At 41.0% G+C, this 21,069-nt stretch overlaps 1 protein-coding gene across 10 annotated transcripts in view; it reads right to left on the minus strand.

Annotated features, from left to right (window-relative positions):
• The window catches only part of LOC105018430 (voltage-dependent calcium channel subunit alpha-2/delta-1), a 92,961-nt gene extending 72,218 nt beyond the window's left edge, over positions 1-20,743 (minus strand). For all 10 annotated transcript variants that reach the window (XM_034288377.1, XM_034288376.1, XM_034288373.1 and 7 more), the window contains exons 1-3: positions 20,565-20,743; positions 6,606-6,687; positions 6,148-6,264 (exon numbers count right to left, since the gene is read on the minus strand). In XM_034288377.1, the coding sequence (XP_034144268.1) occupies positions 6,148-6,264; positions 6,606-6,687; positions 20,565-20,653 (288 nt within the window). In that variant the 5' untranslated portion in view covers positions 20,654-20,743. The remainder of the gene's footprint in view (positions 1-6,147; positions 6,265-6,605; positions 6,688-20,564) is intronic.
• Between the last annotated feature and the right edge of the window lie 326 nt (positions 20,744-21,069).

The following is a 21,069-nucleotide window of genomic DNA, read 5'->3' on the forward strand; positions in this document are numbered from 1 at the left end:
CCAGGAGTTTGGGCCAATGTGTTTGAGTGTGCGCACATTTGTGTGTGTGTGTGTGTGTGCATCTTGTAGACAGAGAATAGGGCAAGTTATTCCTCACAGAAGCTCAGATACCAAGCCAGCACACTGAGAGCTCTCATAAATCATACATGAGAGGGGACACACAGACACACACGGAGACAGACAGGGGAAGATGAGACAGACACACAGAGACAGACAGGGTAGGATGAGACAGACACACACTGAGACAGACAGGAGAGGATGAGACAGGGACACACAGACACACACAGAGACAGACAGGGGAGGATGAGACAGACACACACTGAGACAGACAGGGGAGGATGAGACAGGGACATAGATAAGCCCAGCACACACAGCTGACCACACACTCAGCACCCAGAGAAAACACCACATAAAAACACACATTTGGAGGAAACGTCATGAAGCACAGTGTGTGTTCATGTGTGTCCAAGTGTCTGTGACAATTGTTGTTTTATCCTGGATAAAAAAGGGGTGAATCACAAAATAGATAGGACTCTACACTCTTTCTGAGCAGTGCAATGGACCCCACAGAAGATCTGTTAGTCATTTAGTTGTTTTTATGAATTAATGTGATTTACAAATGTTTTCCAAGATAAAAAATATATATATTTTATGTACATTTTCAACATCAACCACCTATATTTTGTTTGGAAACCAGAACATTGGCCACACCTACAGCCATGAACAGTCACCACACCACCCCAGCTAAAAAAAATTATGTCAGGGACTAAACAAATGATTAGATGACCATCTAAGAGATAGCTTAGCAACATTCTCAGTACTGGTCGAGGGAAAAGGGAGGAACACTACAGCTTACACAGCAGAAAGAAAAAAAAATCATACTTCATACTCTAGCAGAAGATGAGAGCTGTGTTTCTGACCCATTTCTGCACATGAGCACAAACACACACACACCACAGAGATAACCTCCCCAGTGTCAAAACCTCTCATTATAATGAACGGTGGTAAGCAAAGATCTGAGTAGCAGCTTTCTTCAAAAAAAAAAAAAAAAATCCCTTATACCAACATGGCTTAGAGCTACACACTATACACAGTATGTTACAATACACTACAGCCCTACATACTACAGTATGTGACAATAAACTACAACCCCATTACTATACTCTACAACCATATACACCATATTACTATACTCTACAGCCATACAAACTATATTACAATACACTTCAGGCATATAAAGTGCATCACCATACACCACAGCCCAATGCACCATAATTCTATACAACCATATACACCATATTACTATAATCTACAGCTGTATACACCATATTGCTTTACACTACAACCATATACATCATATTACTACACTCTACAGCCGTATACACCATATTACTATACTCTACAGTCATATACACCACATTACTATAGTCTACAGCCATGCACACCATAATACTATACTCTACAGCCATATACACCATATTACTATAGTCTACAGACATATCAACCACATGACTATACTCTACAGCCATATACACCATATTACTAAACTCTACAGCAGACCAGGGCAAGATCCGTTGAGGCATTCTATCCCGCCTGCGATACATCCAACATTTCTAAAATAATATAAAATACCTGACGAGGTCCGCGGATTACGTTACTTTTTTTACTGTTGTATATTTATTTATTTTCTAATTAAAAGTCCCGTGGCACTCCCAGTAATAAGTACAGCAGTATCATACTGTCTGTTTAAAATACCTTTAAGTTGAAACAAGGTATTTGCGTTGCTATGATACGTAGGGACCAGCACAATAATCCACGCGCGGAAGTTATCATTTGTACGTACTATACGCAATTGATGGCTAGCGATCTCTGGAAATGAGCCTAAGAAAAGTTGATAACGAAAGCAGGGTATTTAAAAAACTATTGACAGGATAATATTTATTTGCAGATGTCGCAGATAAAGCAACTTGCTACGTTAAGCTAACGTCACAGTTTTAAAGAGACACTTCCATAGCAAGCATGCAGCGAAATACAAAAAATGTCACCCGATGCTACAATTCAACAAGTCCAAGCCCAGATGCAGCCTCATTGATGAACATCCGCTTCTGTTGAACACACTACTTCAACAGAACCGCACGCTGCTTCAACAGAACCGCACACTGCTTCAACAGAACCGCACACTGCTTCAACAGTACCGCACACTGCTTCAACAGAAATGACTCCTGCCTTCACCTCACTTGTCAACACCCATACGAGGCTCTCCTGTTCATATTGAGTGAGTAGCTCTAAAAGTTGATTTCTTGGGTCTGGGCTGCTGGAATCGATGTCGTTGAAAGCACGTAGTACAAAAAATATACTGTATGATGTTAGATGACGGCAATTCTACCAACATTTGCTTTTGATACTTATGTCTGCCCTAAAACTATTATACCTAGGCAATGTAACTGTTATACACTATACCTTATGTAATGTAGCTTACTCTGTTGAGTTGAAAGTTAAGTTGTAAGGCAAATATGTGTTGTAACATTTCTGTTGAGTAATAACCCTAAAAAGGGAATTCTTTAGGCCTTTGCCTGCCATAATAATAGTTGTTAACCAAAAAAAAATATACAAATGAAACATTGTTAAAGTAAATTAAGTTAAATTATGAAAACGGTGTTGCATGGAAAATAAATATGCATAAATATAATATGCAAGTTAACAGAGTTAGCTATGTTGTGTGTTTTTAAGGCATGTTGGTTAAAAAAGTAATCTGGCCCACGATACTCTCTGGCATTTTCAGTGTGGCCCCCCAGTGAAAAATATTGCCCACCCCTGCTCTACAGTCATACATATTATATTACAATACACTACAGGTATATACAGCAAATTAAAATACTTCACAGCCATATACACCATAGTACTGTGCTCTACTGCCATTCAGTACATATATATATATATACACTACCACCATTATATCACTATATAGTAAATGCACAGTGCCTTTAGAGAGGATTCAGACCCCTTGACTTTCTCCATATTTAGCTTTGTTATAGACTTAATTTATAATTTATTAATTTATTAATTTGTCTTTATGGGGTATTATATCTACACATACAGTACAATTTTTTTTTTTTAAATAAACCAGGCAAGCCTAGTTCAGCCATTCCGCAATAGAAAGTGTTGCCATCTCGAGATTTGAAGCCGGGTCGCCCACGTGAAAGGCTGTGTCGTTAACCACCACACCACAGAGCCTCAGTATAGCCTCTTGTCTCCATCTTGAACAAATCCTCTTTTGCCATTGGCCATTTTAATAGTTAATTGGCCATTCTTGAATGAAATTGATACAGTTAAACTGACTAACGTTTCTTACTAAGTTTACGTCTACCACAAATAGCGGCTATGTATTGCATTTTCCATTGGCCGTTTTAACAGTGTATTAGCCAGTAAAAAGCTTTACTGGTATCTATTAACTTACCGGAATAGTAAGAATTGAACAATTGCTAGTGTGTCTGCCAAAGCTATTTAATTTCATGGCATAACAATGTACTTTTCTTTTTCATTTGTGAATGACATTTATACAATAACTATCAATAAAGGCGACGATAACTACATTTTTCATCAAGTGAAAAGACAAGAGAATCATGGAATCTACAAGAAATAATTAATAAATGTCTTTGCTCTTAATAGATTCGAACGTAGGTCTTCCATATGAGAGACACTGTCATTAACCACTATGCCACGGCATTACAAGTTTCAGCAGTTGCTAGACTCCATTGAGGATTGTGTTTAATAGGCTTACTAGTATCTCCTAACTTCCTAGGAATAATCATAAGAATTGAGCAATTTCTAGCGAGACTGAAGATGAACTATTCCATTCCAGAACCAGTCGCAATATAACTGTATACAGTTTCAGTTAAGGCTTAAGATATCGTAACTACATTGTTGAGCCAGCAAATGTGTTTGTCGACCCTGACCCAAAACGCATGCATGGATGCGTACTTCGAAAATCCACTAGAAACAGACGCAATATAACCGTAAACAGTTTTATTACAGGCTTACCATAATGTAGATACTAACGGTTTTAGCCAGCGAAGTTTTCGTCTATACAGGATCATTCATAATGTGTACTAAGCATCGCCTGCGAGGAGATACGAACTTGGGACCTATAGTTCACAAATCCGCTTCTTTAACCACTACGCTATTTAACAAGGGGTAGTCAGCCACTCAGTCAGTCACTCAGTAAGAGACATTGGCTCTTCTTAGCTGGCTCTGGCTCCGCTTTGATTTGTGCTTAAAGATGTAAATATCAAAGACATGTAAGATATTCAGACCTTTAACAGTACTTTAAGGAAGCGAGTAATAGCCATTTGAAGTACACCATATATAATGTACACTATATGGCCTAAGGTATGTGGACACCCCTACTTATTATTGAGTCCAGGTGTTTCAGCCACACTTATTGCTCACAGTATGTAGCAGTCTGATGGATGAATCTGGGTGTGGCAGATGCCAGGAGAACAGTACCTACCAGAATGCATAGTGCCTCCTGTAAAGTTTGGTGGAGGAAGTATAATGGTCTGGGCTATGTTTTAGGTTTTGGGCTAGGCCCCTTTGTTCCAGTGAAGGGTGATCTTGATGCTACAGGATACAAAGACATTTTAGACAATTGGTTGCTTCCAACTTTGTGGCAGCAGTTTGGAGAAGGCCCTTTCCTGTTCCAGCATGACTGTGCCCCTGCGCACAAAGCACGGTCCATGAAGACATGGTTCGACAAGACTGGTGTGGAGGAACCCGACTGGCCTGCACAGAGCCCAGACCTCAACCCCACTGGACACATTTGGGATGAATTGAAACATCAGTGCTTGACCAAACAAATGCTGTTTTAGCTGAAGCACAAGTTCCCACAGAGACACTCCAAAATCTTGTGGAAAGCCTTCCCAGAAGAGATGCGCTATATAGCTGCAAAGGGTGGGCTGTTTGGACAGTTTCTTCTAGTCCTCCTTTTAGATCCTTTCAAGCTCTGTCAGATTGGATGGGGAGTGTAAGTGAACTGCGATCTTCAGGTCTCCCCCCAAATGGTTTAATGGGGTCCAAGTCTGGGCTTTATATGCGCTTCAGGTCATTGTTGTGTTGACAAATCTTTGCAAAGATCTTAGGTCTGTTCCGGATCATGTTTTCTTCAATGACCTCTTTGTATTTTGCTCCATTCATTATTCCTTCAATCCTGACCAGTTTTCCAGTCCCTGTGACTGGGAAGCAGACCCATTGCATGATGCTTCCACCATCATGCTTCACCGTAGCGATGGTATTAGCCAGGAGATGAGCGGAACCGGCATGACAAATGGAGCATTGATCGATGAAGTGCTACAGAGATTATTGTGTTTCTGGTAGGTTCTCCTATCTCTGCACAGAAACTACGTTAGCTTAACCATTGGGATATTGGTCACCTCCCTGAACGAAGCCCTTCATACTTAGTTTGGCTGTAAGGCCAACTCCAAGAAGAGTCTTGGTAGTGCCAAACATTCTACATTTTACACTTATGTAGCTCACAGTGCTCTTGGGAATTTTCAATGCTGTAAAATTTTTATAACCTTCCCACAGTTCTATACCTACAGTTGCTTGGACTTGGCACGGTTTTTGCTCTGACTAGCACTGTGTGGTCTGGGACCTTATATAGACAGTATAAATCTTGTCAATTGAATCAATTGAATTTGCCAAAGGTGGACCCCAATCAAGTTCTACAGATCTCTAAGATGATTAAATGATGCAGGATGCATCTGAGATCAATTTGGAGCGTCACAGAAAATTGTCTGAATACTTTGTGTACAATAATTTGGGGTAAACTGATGCTAATAAAGTTATCTGTAAAGTCCATAACACTACAATATGTGGAGAAAGTACAGGGGTGTGAATATTTTCAGAAGGCGCTGTATATAGTACCTTCCAGAATTATGTCCCCCCTTGGTAAAGTTAAGGAAATATGAAATAAAAGACAAACTAACTTATTTTTCTTTTAGTTTTTCTCTAATCATCCCTTGACTCTGAACTACATTAAACTGGAACATCTCTTCTCAGCTGTGTACAAGTGGAACCTTTTACACTCAATGAATACTGTAGACCCAGGAGTATGTTTTTCTCGAGGAGTATAGATAGTCTCTGTCTTACCTTCAGAGCAGCAGCCCTCTTCAGTAGCAGCTGTTCTATGTTCCTGGCTGCCCGGTCCACTAGCTCCTCTGCGTCATTAGACTGAACTGTGTACAGGTTCTGGTTGGCCAGGAAGATCTAGAGACAGAGAGGATACACAATGCTTCCACAAACTGTTGAGGGCCATGTTGGGTGTTATGCAGCCATTATAGTATGTTAACAAGAGTTAGGTTACTTGTGGGAGCTTGTGTGTTTGTTTGTGAACTTTTGCTGGTCCTCATAATTTTATGATTGGGGTTAAGGTTAGGGTTTTAGTACTGTATTGATGTTTAGATTGGAATTAAGTTAGGAGTTAAGACATTGAGGGTCGGTTTTAGGGTTATGTAACCATTAGGGGTGAAAGTAAGGATTAGGGTTAAAGTTTAGGGAAAGTAGGATTTTTAATGGGAAAACAGTGTGTGTGTGGGGGTTTTTTTAACCTGTGAGAGGCTCTTCCCGGCGCTGGCGGTATCTGCCAAAGTCACCAGCTCTAGCTGCATCTGATCCACCCATTCCTTTATCCTGTAAGGTAAAAGACACAGAAACAATGAATCAGTTAACACCAGCAGACACCAACCTTAGTTCAATGAAATTAATCCCTCATCACCAAAATTAGTTAGGTTTTATGTTACTGGTTGATTTTCTTCAACAGTTCAAGTTCAAATGGTTTCAAACTTAATATAACCCCATAAGATGGCTCTCACAAGAATGAGACATGGCATCACCTGTCGAATTCAATCACTCAACAATCACTCTAAAACAATGTCACCCAATAACATCAAAGGCATATCTGGCAACACTGCCAGAGCAAATAAGATCATCCTCTCAGGGGTCAAAAAAAGTCAACCAATCAAGTACTTATTACTCAGTTCAGTAACAATGTCAACCAATCACTGGGTATCACTAGGTTCAAACACAAAGTCAGCCAATGAGATTACTTTCTCTGTGGCCTGCATTGGTCTGGCTGTCTGGGCCACTGCAGAGTGTGTTCAATTCTGTTCCACTGCTATTTCAGCACACTCATTTCTATCTTTCCTTTCTACTCTGTCCTGACCAATAAACATACAAAGACATTGTATGTCAAACATACAAAGACATTTGTAAGATGAAATTCTCTGGGTCAGAAACAAGGCCAACTAATCAACTAGCTGTCTAAAGGCAGGTCCAACCAGTGAGAAACAGACAGAGATGTGTGTGAACAGGCCTTCTACACAACCATGTGTATGTGTGATCCTCATTTTACTATACATGTGGGGACCAGTAGTCCGTACAAAGACAGTAAAACCGGACAATTCCAAGTTTTTTTTTCCAGTCCCCAGAAGGAGAAAGGCTATTTCAGACCTGAGATAAAACTTACAATTGGGGTTAGTGTAAGAATTGGGGTTACTTAGATTTTATCGTTATGTTACAGTACATTTAAATTTTAGATTTATTACTAAAAATTACAGACAAATCTACAATATGAAATGTATTTTGATTTGCTTAACACTTTATTCTGGTTACTACATGATTCCATGTGTTATTTCATAGTTCTTTGTATATACAACTCCAGAAAAAATCTTAATTTGTACCCTTCTGTTCTCTTATGGTCTCTTAATCTTTTCCGGAGCTGTATATACAGTGCCCTCCACAATTATGGGCACCCCTAGGAAAGATGAGATTCACCTTTTGGTTAATTGGCTTAATGTCACACTGAAAAAAAAAAAAAACATTAATTTAAGTACATTTATTCTGAGACAAAAAATGATTTCTAACAAAACCACATGTGCCATGATTATTGGCACCCCGAGAAATTCTTATGAACAAAATGTAACTGAGGCATTTTGTACATTTAGATTGTACTTTTTTAAGTTGATCAGAGTGTTGAGGAACTGTCAAGCAGTAATCCATGACATCCTGTTTCACTTGGACATAAATGAGGAAACAGGGGTCATATTCCCTTAATCATACATCAACATGGGACAGTTAAGAAAACACACAAATCAAATGATGGAAAAGTGTGTTGAGCCTCATAAGTCAGGGAATGGCTATAAAAAAATTGCTACTCCCCTGAAAATGCCCATATCTAGCGTTAGGGCAATACTAAAAAAGTTAAAAGCAGCTGGAACTGTTACAAACTTGCCTGGAAAAGGACCCAGGTTTATTTTGCCCCCACACGCAGTGGGAAAGATGGTAAGAGAGGCAAAAAAATCCCCATAGATCACTGTTGGAGATTTACAGAGAAGAGTAGCATCTTGGGGTCACAAAATCTCCAAAACTTTGATTAGACACTACCTCTATGCCAACACATTATTTGGAAGGCATGCCAGAAAAATGCTGTTCCTGTCATTACACCACAAATGTAAACGCCTGGAGTATGCTAAACGCTACTGGTACTTTGTCTGGAACCAAGTGCTATGGTCAGATTTAGTTTTTTGAGTTTGTGGCAACAAACACTGAAAATGGGTTTGGCGTAAACAGAAGGGTGGCTATACCGAAAAGAGCTTGATCCCCACTGTTAAGTATGGTGGATGTTCCGTGATGTGGTGGAGATGTTTTTCCTCCAAAGGCCCTGGGCAGACAGCATGGAGACAGCATGTAAGTCTGAGAAAGCACCTGTCTGACCCCCTGACCATCAGCACCTGCTCCCCCCAAGGCTGTGTCCTGTCCCCCCATTCTTCTCCCTATACACCAACAACCGCACCTCCAGTCACCACTCTGTCAAGCTCCTGAAGTTTGAGGATGACACCACCCTCATCTGACTTATTTCAGGACGAAGACGAGTCCGCCTACAGGTGGGAGATTGACCATCTGGTGTCCTCGAGAAACTTGGAGCTCAACGCCCTAAAGACTGTAGAGATAAAAGTCTCTTCAGGAGAAGCCCAGCTGCCATTCCCCCCATCGCCGTGGGTGGCTCCTTAGTCAACTCTGTGGAGTCCTTTTGCTTTCTGTGCACCACCATCGCCCAGGACCTCATGTGGGAGCTGAAAATCACCTCTCTAATAAAGAAAGCACAGCAGAGGATGTACTTCCTGTGACAGCTGAAAAAGTTCAACCTACCTATGATGGTGCATTTCTACACTGCCATCATAGAGTCCATCCTGACCTCCTCCATCACCGTATGTTACGCTGCAGCCACTGCCAAAGACAAGGGCAGGCTGCAACGTATCATCCCCTCTGCAGACACGGTGATTGGCTGCAATCTGCTGTCTCTACACGATCTACACACCTCCAGGACGCAGAGGCGAGCGGCAAAGATCAGGGCTGATCCCTCTCACCCCGGAAATGGACTATTCAGTGCTCTCCCCTCTGGCAGAAGGCTGAGGTCTATCAGGACCAAAAGCTCCTGCCACAAGAACAGTTTCTTTCCTACAGCCGTAGACCTCATACACATGAAAACACAACCCTCAATGGACAAATGTATTACCCCTCCCCACATACACACACAACCCTAAACTATACAAGTCTATAACCCATTGCCACATTTATAAACAACCCTCAACTGGACAAAATCTTGCACCTTACATTTACTTTTTGTTATTTTTAGTAGTTTATGAATGCACAGTCTACTATTTTTATTCTCAGTCCCCTGTTCTTATTTGTTTTTACTTCCCTGATTCTTATTGAATTAATTGTTGTACCAATGGCCAGAAAAAAATCATTGTTTGATGTGAAACTTACTTGGCATTAAGTACAATAACAATTATGTTATGATTCTGTTGTAAACACTGATCAGCTCCTCTCTCTGGAAAGCTGCAGGCATGTTATCCAACACATATTCACATCTATTGTACTTTGATCATTAGGCTAAAATGTGGTTAGAATGAGTTTCAGGACAGGGCCTGCAAACAAGTAGATTTTTTTAAAAGTGTTTGGCCACAAACGATTCGATGCTAAATAAACAAAGCACATTTTATTAACACCATGCGTACTTATACAACTCACCTGAGACAGCAACCATCTCATCCACCATCCTCCAAGCATTATCACATGGACCAAATATTTCACTTGCCGTCTACAGACCAAGAAGGAAGACCCTCTCTTGTATATGAAAGTCTCTCCATCCATTGGATAAATGCCTCGCGTTACCCGGATTAATTAGCATAATATTGACTGTGGCCCAACTTTCACGTGCGGGAACAGCTGAAATGTCCGCGCCACCGTCCCGAGATGCTTTGCGCAACCGTCAACCACGCCTTGGCACTATCCATAGAAACTGAATTGTATACTTCCGAGGCGGCGGCCGCGCTGTAACACTGGAGGTACACTGAAGCGCTCCATTGAATGGCAGGATTCACAGACAAGTGACGAGTAAACACGATTCACGACATGAATGCGTAGGCTACTCTACATTGTTATATTGACAAAAGTTATTATGAAACACTCTCGACCACTCCAGCACCAAATGAAGTACAGTGCCAAATGAAGTTACCCGTGTACTGTTGTAAATAAGTGACAGCTCCAACTAATGTCAAGCACTAACGGTGCACGTCCACTGTTTGGGCGCGAAATCGCATGCAAACGCGCTACCTTTGGCCCAGGTGGCTGCTTATGGGCGTATCTACTATGGGTGTTTTTCGGTGGGGGAGGGCTGTGATTGACATCCCTTCGTGAATTTATTTTAATTTGACATGAAATCAACCAAAATAATTTTTCTCACTCATGGACAAAATAAAAGACATGATATAATGAGCACTGCACCATATTTCTGTGGTGCAGCTATATAAAAGAAACTCAGTGCTAAATTAACACAGCACATTTAGCAACACATTTAGCTAACTTATAAAAGTCACCAACAACCTCCACCATCCTCCAAGCATTATTATGCTTGTCCCCCACTATAATTAGCTTTTCCTCCCGTTTCACATGGAGCAAAAATATTTAACTTGTACAGTTGCAGTACAAGGATGGACCAACAAGGAAGACCATCTCTTGTTCATGAAAGTCTCTACTTCCATTGGATAAACGCCTGGCGGATTCATTTGCATAATATTGACCACGCCCCAACTTCTTGACGTGCCTAAACAGCTTAAACCGCCGTGCTACCTTCCCAAGATGCTTTGCGCAGCCGTCAACAACGCCTTGACGCTATTCATAGAAAATGAATTGTATCTGTCGGAGGCAGCGTGCGCACTGGAACAGTGGATGTACACTGTAACTGTGGTTCTGAGGCTCCAAAAAATAAAAAATAAATGTAATAGCAACAAAAGAATTAACGGGGTAAAGCATTTTTTTAAATTAATTGTATGCATTAACATGTTAATTTTGACATCCCTATTAGGAATATCAAACCTGTTCAAACAACTCTAGCCATTTTCTTGTACAATTGAAGGTCTTTCACAGGTGATGCTTCTTAAAAAAAAATATTCACATAGAAAATGTTATGATTACACTTATTTATGTGACAAAATAACCAAAGTGCAGAGTAAACACTGCTCCACTGCTTTGTCCTGTGCTCTAACCTGCACATCTACTGATCTGGGGCTTTTGGGATCCTCAGTGATGATGTTCAGACTCTAACAAACTGTTAGAGTTGGACCTAAAGTTGATTATCTCGGGAGTCTCAGAGGTTTTGAACTGATTAACCAAAACCCAACAACAACTCATTTATTACAGGCTCAATTCGGACGTTATTCAGATGTTTTTGGAACAAAAATGAGGACACATACATTAAAAGGCTGAGAGAATTGTCAAATACCCTACATTTAGAGAGAATTTGAAATGTATCCAAGTTTGAAATGATCTGGAAGACCCAGATCTTCGGAATGTTGTTTTCGTTTTGTTTTGGAATGTGTATCTTTCTCCTCTGCGTTTCATCTGGAAAGAAAAATAGGATCTATCCTTACATTGTAAAAATATTACTATCCACTTCAATATACATCCAATATAATTACTCATATACTTGTATCTGTCTCTCTGTCTCTTTCTATCTATCCCTCTCTCCCTCTGACTGTTTCTCTTTTATCACCATCACATTAATGACATATCTGACATCCTGACAACAAAGGGGTGAGACACTGCAGGTGTTGTTTAGTTTAACAGATGAAAACATCACTGCCTGCCTCCTGAGAAAGGGACCATTTTGTAACCTTTAGAAACATTGTGTACACACACACACACACATGCATGCACACACAGAGACACTGAGCCTGAGAAACCCACAGAGAGAAACAGAGAAAGAACGAGAGAGAAACAGACAGAGACAAAAAGACAGACAGTCAGGCCGACAGACAAAGGGAAACTGAGAGATAGAGAAACAAAAACAGGAGCATTAATATTGCACTCAGTGGGCTGGGGGTTGGAGTAGGATGCAGATGTCCTTATTGTCAATCATTGTCAAAAATACAGACCCTGCAATGAGCCTCCCTGGCGGTCAGGGGGAAACCAAATGTCAGACACACACACACACACACACACACACACACATACCTACACCTAGACACACATTCAGACAGGCGCACACATATATCCACCGGATGGTGACTGGGGAGATGCAAACAGAGGGTGTGTGTGTGTGTGGGTGGGTAGGGGTGGGCTCTGATGTCTGCTCTGGGATGTGTTTGAGAAGGGGAAAGTGAGTGTGAGAATGGGGAAATGAAAGCGGTGAGGATGGGCTGAGAGAAGGTAAGGTATTAGGAAACATTGTGAAACTATATTTCAGTTGGGACTCATCTTGAATGTGTTTCATGCAAGGCGCTTTGCCAACTCACAAGTACACCTAATGTGAAGCATCAAATCTCCCTCTCCTGGTTCCTCTCCCATTGTCTCTTCTCTGCTTTTTCCTCTTTTCTGGTCTCTTCTCCTCTACCATTTCCTCTGTTCTTGTCTCCTTTGCTCAGGTCTCCACTCATATCCCCACTGCTCATTTCCCTCTTTCTAGTACATGCTGGGACTTGGGTGTGAGTGCTGTGTGGGGTTGGGGGCTATTTGTAATAATTTTTTTGCCTGATTTCATATTTACCTAATTGTAGGATTGATTTTAGTGGTTAATTGTTGGTTAGGCTGTCTGGGATTCATGTTTTTTCTTAAAGAATTATATCTTGTCCATCATATGAATGTATGTATTGCTCGACACATTCACTAAATTTGTAATGAGTTCTAAACCCACAAATTGTCAACTAGACCCAATTCCAACAAAACTACTTAGGTAGCGACTTCCTGTGCTAGGTCAGCCACTGTTGAACATAATTAATTACTCCCTATCCTCCAGATGTGTACCAAACTCACAAAATATTTTGGAAATAAAGCACCTTCTAAAAAAAATCTAATCTGGATCCAGATATATTAGACAATTATATGCCGATATCAAACCTCCCGTTCCACTCAAAAATCTTCACTGTTATGCTGATGACATGGAGAAGCCCAAAAATGTGCTACTTTTGCTACGTTTCAGATATTAGGAAGTAGATGACAGAGAACTTCTTGCTTTTAAACTCAAGAAAAACAGAAATGCTAAATTTAGGGCCCAAGAAACAAAGATCTCACAGTGAACATCGACAACTGTATGGTCATATCCCAAAAAACTGTAAGAAACATCGCCGTTACCCTCGACCCTGACCTCTCCTTTCATGAACATATCAAATATATCTCCAGAGTTGCTTTTTTCCATCTTTAGAACATTTTCCTTGTCGCCTGCTCCGTTTAAACTTAGGAGGACATGAGGTCTTGGCCCATACCTCCTGAGTACCAGGCTCTAAAGACTCGTTGCTGCCACTATCCAAAGTCCTCCTGGTTGTGCTGCACCTGAATTTTGTCCCCTCTTAGGGAGTTTTTCCTAGGCACTGCACTTCAACACTGTTGTTGCTTGCTCCTTGGGGTTTCAGGATGGGTGTTTTGTAAAAGCCCTTTGTGACAACTGCTGGTGTACTGAAAATGGGCTTTATATGATTGATTGATGATTGAGTTTGGCATTCACCTCAATATATGGGCTTTGTTGAAGTCACAGTACTGCTCTTCTTTCCATCTATGCAGGATACAATTTCAAACATGCCATTGTTACTGGAGTTCAAGCTATTGCACTTTGGGACGTTTGCATGTTTGATCAAAGGATGTTTCCAAAAACCTGAGTGGAAACACGTCAGAATCTTTAAGCCACAGGTGTTTATTCCATATGAAATTGAAAATGATCCTTGTTCTGTACGACTTTAAACAATTCAATATGGAATAACGGTAAGCTAGAGTATATGGTTTACGCAAGTAGAAGTTCCCTGTATTGTTTTGACTGCAGTGATGTTGGATATCAGTGTTATTCTTCTCTACACAGGAACCAGACTGACGGGAGGTCTGATGTCCTCTACACAACGCTTTGGTCCACTGATGCAGGGAGAAACAAGCCGACAGTGGGGTTCCTTTTCAGTTTTTTTGGGAGCAGTTGAGGGCTACAAACGGGAATTTTTACTCATTAAGTAGATGGTGGGAAATTGTGAATGCACAAAGTTTGTCAACAGTGCACTTCTTCTACTGCTGAGATTAAAGAAACTGAACACTACTGACCAAATACTATTGAGATTAAGGAAAGTGAACACTATTAAACAACTACTGACCAAATAATATTGAGATTAAGGAAAGTGAACACTATTAAACAACTATTGACCAAATACTATTGAGATAAAGGAGAGTGAACACTATTAAACAACTATTGACCAAATACTATTGAGATTAAGGAGAGTGAACACTATTAAACAACTATTGACCAAATACTATTGAGATTAAGGAGAGTGAACACTATTAAACAACTATTGACCAAATACTATTGAGATTAAGGAGAGTGAACACTTAAACAACTATTGACCAAATACTATAGAGATTAAGGAGAGTGAACACTATTAAACCACTATTGAACAAATACTATTGAGATTAACGAGACCAAACACTATTAAACAACTATTGACCAAATTCTATTGAGATTAAACGGAATAACAATGAATATCTAAAATGATTCTAGGTTCATTAATCACTTGAAATAATTGTTGGCTTGTCTCTCTATGCACTCGGAGAGCAGGGGTCAAGCCAGCATGTGCAGTTTAATTTGGTTTTATTGCTCTCCACCCATTGTTTGACTTGACAGAACGTTTTTGACATTTGTAGTTATTTGCCTTTACAACTGTGCAGGATATTCTATTCAACTAAAACTGCTCATTGAGAATGACCATAGTCTGTACAGGACAAGAGACAAGAACTGGGGTCATTCTCACATAATTTGTTTTTATGGGGCCTTGGTAAGTATTTCTGTATTTCCATCTCCCTGATAGAAAGTGAACACAGAACAATGTTATGATGCAACATGGGGACTTTTATGCTGCTCTCTCCAGGGCAGAGGACTACAAGAGTCTATCTATGTGTCTCTCCCACAGTTAAAGGGATAACTGAGGATGTTAGCCCACAAAGGCCAGTCATGTCGTATTTCTGAGGACAAGAGGTTGCTGTCCCAGCTGTAAGGGATCTGGTCACCAAAAATCTAGAGGCCTCCATCCTGTGGCACAAACTGATACTGTTGCAGCCACCTAGAGGCTTGATACAGAACATCAACGGATGTTAATTTAATCTGGTTGAGACAGCACTGGATTAGAGCCGTGGTCCTGTAGCTGTCCATCTGAAAGAAGATAGACAGGAACTAGAAGACCTAAAGTGTCAAACCTGTCCATCTGTAAGAGGATAGACATGGTATTGAGGACATAAAGACTCATACCTGTCCATCTGTAAGAGGATAGACATGGTCTAGAGAATATAAAGAGTCATATTGTTCCATCTGTAAAAGGATAGACATGGTCTAGAGAAAATAGTCATACTTGTCTATGGCCACCACCTGCAAAACCATTCCATTTTTGGGGGTGGACTTGACGCCTCTGCAGTGCACCTGTTGTCACTTTAATTTGTACCAAAACAGGTGACACTGATTCACAATCGCTTATGCTTCCTAACTGGACAGATTTATATCCCTGAAGTTTCATTGACTTGGTGTTATACTGTGATGATTACGTTCCCTTAATTTCTAGTACAATAGGAATACTAATAGGAATACTCAACCCTTAAACATGCTGCCATTGTGCTCTCAAGTACGCCAACCGAGTCCACAGACCTCTGTCCTTGTAATTAATGACTGTCTTCAAGATAGCTAGCTTGGCCATCCCACATATGATATATAAACAGGGACCTCACATGACTGACATTACTGAATCAGAAAAATCTACCAAAATATGGTTAACAATGCTACCATTCCTACCAATAGAAATATAAGCAGCAAGTGGCCCAGCGCTGAATGCAACTAACCAGTATTAGAAAGGTTAAGGTCAGAGTTAGGGTTAAGACAAGGGATAAGGAATAGGAAACATAGATTTCTGGGTCAGGGTTAGGTTTCAGGTCCTCACAAGGATCAAAAGACAAGCGTGTGCCTTCGAGTGCCAGCCTCCTTCCACCACATAGTCTCTCCAGCTTGGTAGATTTATGAATGGTTTAATGATATAATCTGTTTGGTGCACATCTCCATTTAGACCACATTAATAGCCCTTCAGCTGGCACTGGGAAAACATCACATACCTACCTGCTAACACTGTGTTTGTGTGTGTGTCTGTGTTAACACAGCACTGGTCTTTTCTTATGTTCTTCTAAATGAGGCGTGTAATCCTGCTAAAGGCCAACACAGGATTACAACGAATGAGAGAGGGAGGGAGGGAGGGCACAGGTTCTATGGGTGCTGTGGCCAAAAGAATAGCAACAACATTCACCTTAACATAAAAACTCTCCATCACCAAAAATGCGTTAAATCACCAATGCAGAAGCAGCTGTGCTCCATTCACGTTCAGGCAGTGTGGTTGGCAGGGATACTCTGCTCTGATCACAGACAGAACGGTAGCTTCTAAAGTGAGTACAGGGTAATTACCCAGACAGCACACACAACCAGCAACTGGGTCAGATATTGCCCTACATTGTTTTACTGAGACAGAGAGGGAGGGACAGAGAGAGAGAGAGAAAGAGTGAGGGATGAGTGGTGAGAGGGGAGCGGGGGTCGAGAGGAAGAGGGAATAGAATGAGGATCTCAGCAGGATGCTATGGAATCATTTCATATCAATATCCCTAAAGCTATTGACTAGGATCATTTTGACCCCAGAGGCATATTTTTCTAAATAATAACCCAGATTTATTCTTCCAATTATGGACAAATAAGAACATTATTTAAATACAGCTTTCTCTGGAGATCAAAATACAAGTTATCCATACCATTAATGTGAAGGATTTTGACCAGATACACAGCTCATTTGCAAAGAAATAGCTTACAGTGTACTTATACAAGATTGTACTATTCCTTAAAACACCACTGAATGTACTCTGGTACAAACTAGAAACATTATTGAATGTACTCTGGTACAAACTAGAAACATTATTGAATGTACTCTGGTACAAACTAGAAACATTATTGAATGTACTCTGGTACAAACTAGAAACATTATTGAATGTACTCTGGCTCTACATTGTTATAGAACTGAAATACAGAAATCTGATTATCTGAATCGAGAATCGAGCTCTGTACTGGTGTAGCCTTGTATAACTGTCCTGTTCTCACAAACTCACATTCTGGTTCACTACACCGTGTAGAGACACAGAATATGAGATTGCTAGATCAGAATGGGTCTGCAAGGCCAGCCCTGGAGTGGATTCCTCTGAAACATGGTCTTGATTTGAGTGTACGTTTATACCAATCAGTTAAAACTATTACTGGAGGGTGGATGGAGACCTGCACCAGTGACTTAGACCTGATTGCAGATGGAACACCTCATCATGTACATTAGCAGAGATACGCACAGAGGCTCTCAAAAGTACAGTACTAACCCATCTTGGACATTTGCCACTGATAAAAATAAATCCATAATGTCTGAGTGAAATTGTTCTAGATTAATGCACAATAATAAAACAGTTAATAGTTAAGTTAATTAAGTATTCGGCCAATAGTATTCACCCCTTTGCTATGACACACCTGAATGAGCTGTGGTGCAACTAGATATCTTTAGACGTAATGTAGTTAGCTGAATGGAGCACACCTGTGTGCAATCAAGGTGTTTCACATGATTTCAGGTTAAATGCACCTATCTCTGGGAGGTCCTTATTCCAGACTGCTTGGGCAGAGAGAGGCAGGACAGAAGAATCAACGGAGAGATGTACTACTGAAAGGCAGGATCGGGAGGCCTTGACCAACGTCAGATGGAGCCTCTAGCCTTTGGATGAAAGAATGTGGATGCAGAGGTGCTAGACTGATACCTAAAAACACACTCTCTCAGCACTCTGCAGTAGTCTTTGTCCTCTGAGTGGTTGTGTTTGTGTGTGTGCTTGTCATTGCATTCTGCATGCATTCTGTTTGTGTGTGCAGGCCTGTGTGTACATTCTAGTGGCCAGTCTTTTGGTCCATTTCAGTTGGTTTGTACAGTTCCTAACACAACTAAGTCATAAAAAAAGATAACAGTCAAAGCATATCCGGAATGAGGCTCTTTAAAACCACCAATCAGGGGTAGGATATAAGACAGCATTCCACAGCATTAAATATCCCATGGAGCACAGTACAGCCCATTATAAATAAATTGAAAGAATATGGTACAATTTGAATCTGTCTAAAACAGGACCATCCAGGGGAGAAGGTCAATAGTCAGGGACCCAAACCAAGAAGCCTATGGCAACTCTAAAGGTGTTACAATCTCCCATGTCTGAACTGGGAGACACTGCATACTGCAAAATTTGCCTTGGCGTGTCAAACAAGTGGCCCTTATTGCCAAAAAGAAAATAACTCACATACAATTTTTGGTTTAGAGTTTTCCAGAAGTAATGTGGGAAGCTTTCAGACCAAGTGGAAGAGCTTCTGTGCCTGAACGCTAAGCTCTATGTTTGGTGCGAGCCTAACAATGCACATTATTCTTGAAAACATCTTCCCTACCGTGAAGCATGGTGGTGGCAGCATCATGCTATGGGGATGCTTCTTTGTGTCAAGGCCAGGAAAGATTGTGTAAATAGAAGGCAAAATGGATGCAAAGTGGGAGCAAAGTACAGACCCTGGTATTAAATCTGCAAAAGGCATGGGACTTGAGCAGAAATTAATATTCCAGCAGGACAATGACCCTAAACATACAGTCAGAGGTGCCCCTACAACACAACATATTAACATATTGAAAGTAGGTATATCTTTGAACGCCATCAATTATATTCAGTTTCTTCATTGTTTTTAACTTTAACATTAAAATGTGTAAAAGTAGAACAACTGTCTATGCTTAGTTCCTGTTAGTGCTTTCTAGAACAAGCATCCAGCTACCTTCTACTGTACTGTACACAATGATTTTCTGGTGTGTAAGCTGTAGGTGTATTCTACTAAACATAGTCTGAAGACCATTAAACAAATGTCAAACAAATCCTCCTCATTCAACCCCCCCCCCCCCCCCCCCCCTAGGGTCACCTGATAAAATAAAGATACAATTTACAGATTGCAGTTTAATGTTTTGTATTGGCATATACCCAACCTGCCAAAGATACCTGGCTCAGTATTGCATCCTATTACATCATTAGGGTAACACTGGAACAGATGAAGCATGGTTCCTGGGGGGGGGGGGGGGGGGGGGGGGGGCGTGTAGCCAACCAGTAGTAAATGGTTGTTACCTGGTTGCCTTCAATAATCAGCTCTTTAACACAGGGGAATCATTAGATAAAGAACCTCGCTGTCAGCTTTCTAATAATGTAAACCCGTATGGCAGCAATAAACCATTTCCGCCTCTGAAATGAAATGAATAGGCTATACATGTGTTCATTTCATATATATAAATGGGTGTCATAGAATAGCAGAAACCCATAGTATAACTATTACGTATATTCTATAGTCAGCATTAATTACGCTTCAACTCATATTCTCAACAAGTTGACAGGACATTTTGACTTGGCCGAGTGACAGCCACCATCTGCCGGCAACACCACACGCGTGTCCTCCTTAATCACTTAGCTGAAGGCGAACAGTGCGCGGGAATCTGCTAGTGAAAGTAACACATCTAATTTACACTCGCACTAATACTCTATAATAAAACTGGACATGTAATGACAGAGAGTTCAAGAGAAAAGGTAGACGGCGGAAATAAAAGAAACAGTAACCCGGTGCCCATCCTACCGACTGTTTTGCATGCCCAGACGATCGAGAAATAATAGCGCAGCGATGGGAGGTGGCGAGGTTCTAAACATGAAGACTTTTCTAACGCGATTTTATCACAATATTTCTTCAAATATCCAGCCTAAGGTGGTTTTAGATCTTCGTTGTTAGGAATGACGCACGCATGCAAACACATGCACACACACACACACACACACACACACAGTGAATCAGTTGCACTCAGTCACACAACCAACAGTTGGAATTTGAGAAGCTAGGCGGGGACAAGATTAGGCTATTAGTTACTCACATGAGTTGTGTTGGAAATTGCGAAGGCAGGCAACAATCCGAACATAATATTAGTATAATCAACACGACGTGTGGTCTGTAGGTGTCCATTGCCAGACGCCAACCCTCTCCGTCCAAACACACGCACACTCACACCACGCTGCGCCTCGATCCTTCTCCCTCTCCAGTTGCGTGTGTGCGTGTGTTTGTGTGTGTGTGTGTGTGTGTGTGTGTGTGTGCGCAGAATGGTCCACAGTAAGCCAGCAGTGTATATCGCACTTGGGAGGCTACCCAGCCCCGCCACCGATAATCTGATCAACAGCCACCAGCGCTCTAACAGGTATCGGATTGGTTATTTCCTCCCCCTCTCCCCCCCCCCCCCTTGTCTCTCGTTTTCTCTCTCTCAGGTGATAGTATATGTACATGGCATAAAAGCTTTTTTTTGTTGTCTCTCTTTGTCTCTACATGGTACACACAGACATAAACAGCACACACCAATCCTCAGACAGAGAAAATAGTGACTGGTA

This window comes from Esox lucius, chromosome 19 (assembly GCF_011004845.1).
Source record: "Esox lucius isolate fEsoLuc1 chromosome 19, fEsoLuc1.pri, whole genome shotgun sequence".
Classification (NCBI taxonomy): Eukaryota; Metazoa; Chordata; class Actinopteri; order Esociformes; family Esocidae; genus Esox; species Esox lucius.